The sequence below is a fragment of the Rhagoletis pomonella genome, unplaced genomic scaffold (assembly GCF_013731165.1).
Source record: "Rhagoletis pomonella isolate Grant_MI unplaced genomic scaffold, Rhpom_1.0 Rhpom_scaffold_00035, whole genome shotgun sequence".
NCBI classification, from domain to species: domain Eukaryota; kingdom Metazoa; phylum Arthropoda; class Insecta; order Diptera; family Tephritidae; genus Rhagoletis; species Rhagoletis pomonella.
This window is the reverse complement of record NW_023458589.1, coordinates 17,775-21,173: the sequence shown is the minus strand read 5'-3', so window position 1 is coordinate 21,173 and position 3,399 is coordinate 17,775. Positions and strand designations below refer to the sequence as shown.

Below are 3,399 nucleotides of genomic sequence, written 5' to 3'. Positions count from 1 at the left end.
ACTACAAATACTAGGGGAACGTTACGTAGTCAATTCTCACCTCCTAGGACAACTCCATATTAAATGCGACAGCAGAAAGCATGGATGGTAGATTTGCGACGTAGCGGAGCTTGTGTGTGCAAAACCAATTTTTGGCAAAAAATGTCAAGTACCCGGCTTTGCAGACCGACGATACGCGGTTTTGTACTTTAAACGACGATATGTATCTACAAACATACACAGTTTAAATTCCTATGTGGAACAATTTAGAATTAGATTCCATGTACTTTCATACATATGTTTTAAAAACAAATTGAATAAATATGAATTATTAAACATAAATATTTATGTATGTATATGCACTTTTATGAAATTTAGAACATTTTAGGTGCTGCAAATAAAGTTAAAAGTATTTTTGGGCATGAAAATACGTACATAAACGAAATTTAAAAGCATATCTTATGGGTTATAATGATTTTAAAAGAATTTTGTGGAGCATATATTTAGAATTGTTGTCACATTTTAAGCGCTTAAAATAAGTTTTAAGGAGCATGTTTTGGGTTGTCCTAGTTATGATTAATTAACATTATGAGTCAAATGAGTAATACAATTTTCAAAGTACTCTTTACGTATGTATAAAGAAGTAGAAGTCCCTTGATATTTTGAATAAACTTTTTTCAACGACAATCTTCGGATCGCTATCGCAGCTTTGCGACGAGTATTAATATCAACCAGTCGCGATAGTGATCCAAAAATGTCCGTTAAATCGTTACAGAACCTCTCCGCAGGTGAATGTTTTTTTAAATTAAACTCACTACGGTCACTCGATACAATACCTAGATTTTAGTAAATACAGTCTATACCAACCTCCGGACACGTAGTTTTCAAGCATAAAAACTTTCATGTCATAACATTCGTTAGCGATTCGCTCAGAGATCGTTGAAAGATCAGTAATAGAGGGCGTGACAACACGCATGTTGCGACGAACGCGATCAGTATCTATGTTGTAATAGCCCGAACCCATCTTTTGCATTAAATCGACAAAACTCTTCGGTGGTAATGTTGTGCCGCGATCCAGTGGCATAATGTAACAACGGTTTGCTGTAGTATCAATGATCGCCGACTGATTTTCCTTGAAATCATGCATAAAACGTCCTCGACGGCCATTCTTAAAATCGGGCACATCAATCTTAGCGTAGCTTTCATTATCGCTCATATCCAACTCGATTTCTTCACGGAAATAATCATCATCCAACGCATTGTAACCATTGAACTTTGTAAGATGTGAGAACAGATTACGCCAGTCCAATTCATCGTTTTGTTCGTACAGACGTGGCACACTTAAATTTCCAGTCGGCATGTATGGAATATCGCAAAGTGCATGGTAGTGTAAATTCGAAGCAGTAGGTAAATATGTGCGATACAGGGTGTAGCCACCAAGAAGGCCCATCAGCATGACCACAACAGCGATGAAGAATAACAACACTGTCTTCATGCAGTATCCAGGCGGGCGATTGTAAACCATCGATTCGCCATCAACGTAACCGTGGTAGGGCGATTGCTGTAAATATTAAGTTAAAGTAAGGATTTTAAAAGTGTTGTTATTCTATCTATAATTTTAAGATTTTATTTTATTTTTTTTATTTTTTTATTTAGCGTGAAAACTTCGTCAAAAGTTGCAACGGAACGCATAGTGAGTGCAGGCGGCATGCCACTTGGTGTACAATCGGGTTCTTGCACTCACCACTGTTCCCCGCGTCATAAGCATGGACGGACACAGACGGAAACAGAAAGTAAAACGCAAAAAAAATCTGAAAATTACGCAAATAAAATAAATAATGGCCAAATACTTGGCGCCTAGTGCTGACCCACCTTCAGCCATGGTTATCGGCGCACCCTAATCCTGATGACCCCGTAATTAGCCTTACAGTTCCTTCGAAATTAACATTACACTAGGAGTAAAATTTAGAGTGTCGCAACTAATGGCGCAAAATCGATTACGGGAACGAAATAAGTACTCATAAGCAGTCTCAAAACAAAATTTGCCTGCGACCTCAATTTTATTGCGGTGCATTGCATTTATACACCAGTAAGCTTTTGACTTTTTTGTAGTTTTTCCTTGGGCATAAGCCACACCGACAACAACTTCTTCATTTGTACACATTACATTATATTATACACATACGTAAAAGGTGATGCAACACCCCACACCTGTATGTATCTCCACAATAACGTCCTCTTTCTATTTGCAATCAACGGCTACCGACAAAACGTTACGTTAATACGTTAAATATCAAAGTGATGCAATAAATACTTTTTTTAAATAACGTCACGTACATAATTGTTGTGTTGAGGCACCCTTGTTACCATCCTAAGCTTAAATATGTGGGAAGTGTATATATTATTATTTCTCACAAATTCGTTGGTTGAATCGTGGAGATAAACTAAAACAATATTTATTGTATTGCATAATCCGGATTGGATAGCAGACTTAAAGCATAGACAGACGGCAGCGGGAATTATCTGCAGATGATCCGGATAAAGCCCTAGAGTTATTTTTATTATTATTAGATTAGAGAAGATAAAAATATTCACTTACCTAAAAATCATATTTTTGCATATTATCGCTAATTTTGGATATGATAGCTTGTTTAAATATGCGCCATACTTAGGAGGATTGTTCTCCTCAAACGTGATTTGTCCTCCTCAAAATTATTGTCATTCTGTGTCCTCCTTTTGAGCAAGAATGTCCTGCTTGTCCTCCTTTTCAAGTTTTATAGCAGTGATGTAAACTTTTGATTCAACTAACCGCCTGTGAAAGTTGAACAATGTAAACGCCTTTTAGCCAATTACGCAGTTCGCTCTCTCATTCGTAAGTTGCACTCCAATTATCCTTCGAATTACGTAATTCGCCATACTAAATCTTGAGAGAAAATTACCTCATTTGGTGGTAATTCAGATCCAATTACTATGCGAATTGCGACAAATCTCTGCCGTCTCTAATTTTTATCAGACATTTATCGAAACTGACACTTTTTCTGAGTACGAAAAGTAAAGTTTATACATGTGTACATCACCAATTTAATACGGAAACTTATAAATTTTTACCAATTACTTACATTTTGCACAAATTTTGTAGCGAAGAAAAAAAAAACAAAACACAGGGATAGAGAACTGTCAAATCGAATTAAGAATTTGCGCGTGGGAAAGGGGTAATTCGCGATCGTAATTGGAGGAGCGAACAAAGTATTTCACGGTGCCGTAGGAAAGCCGAAATTATTGCCTACCATATGTAATTTTGTTTGCCAGATAAGTATAAGTTTTATCAGTGGCAATATTTGTGTGTGGGGATTTTTTATTTTGATAAAAGCATTTGTAAGATGGCTTCAAACAAGTATGTTCGTTGCATTGAAGCGCAAA

The 3,399-nt window shown here is 36.5% G+C and overlaps 1 protein-coding gene across 1 annotated transcript; it reads right to left on the bottom strand.

Annotated features, from left to right (window-relative positions):
• Nucleotides 1-694: 694 nt before the first annotated feature.
• On the bottom strand, nt 695-1,536 carry LOC118749716 (integral membrane protein 2A-like). The gene has a single exon (XM_036484501.1). The coding sequence runs from the start codon at nt 1,502-1,504 to the stop codon at nt 800-802; it is 705 nt and encodes a 234-aa protein (XP_036340394.1). The 5' UTR covers nt 1,505-1,536; the 3' UTR covers nt 695-799.
• Nucleotides 1,537-3,399: the final 1,863 nt, after the last annotated feature.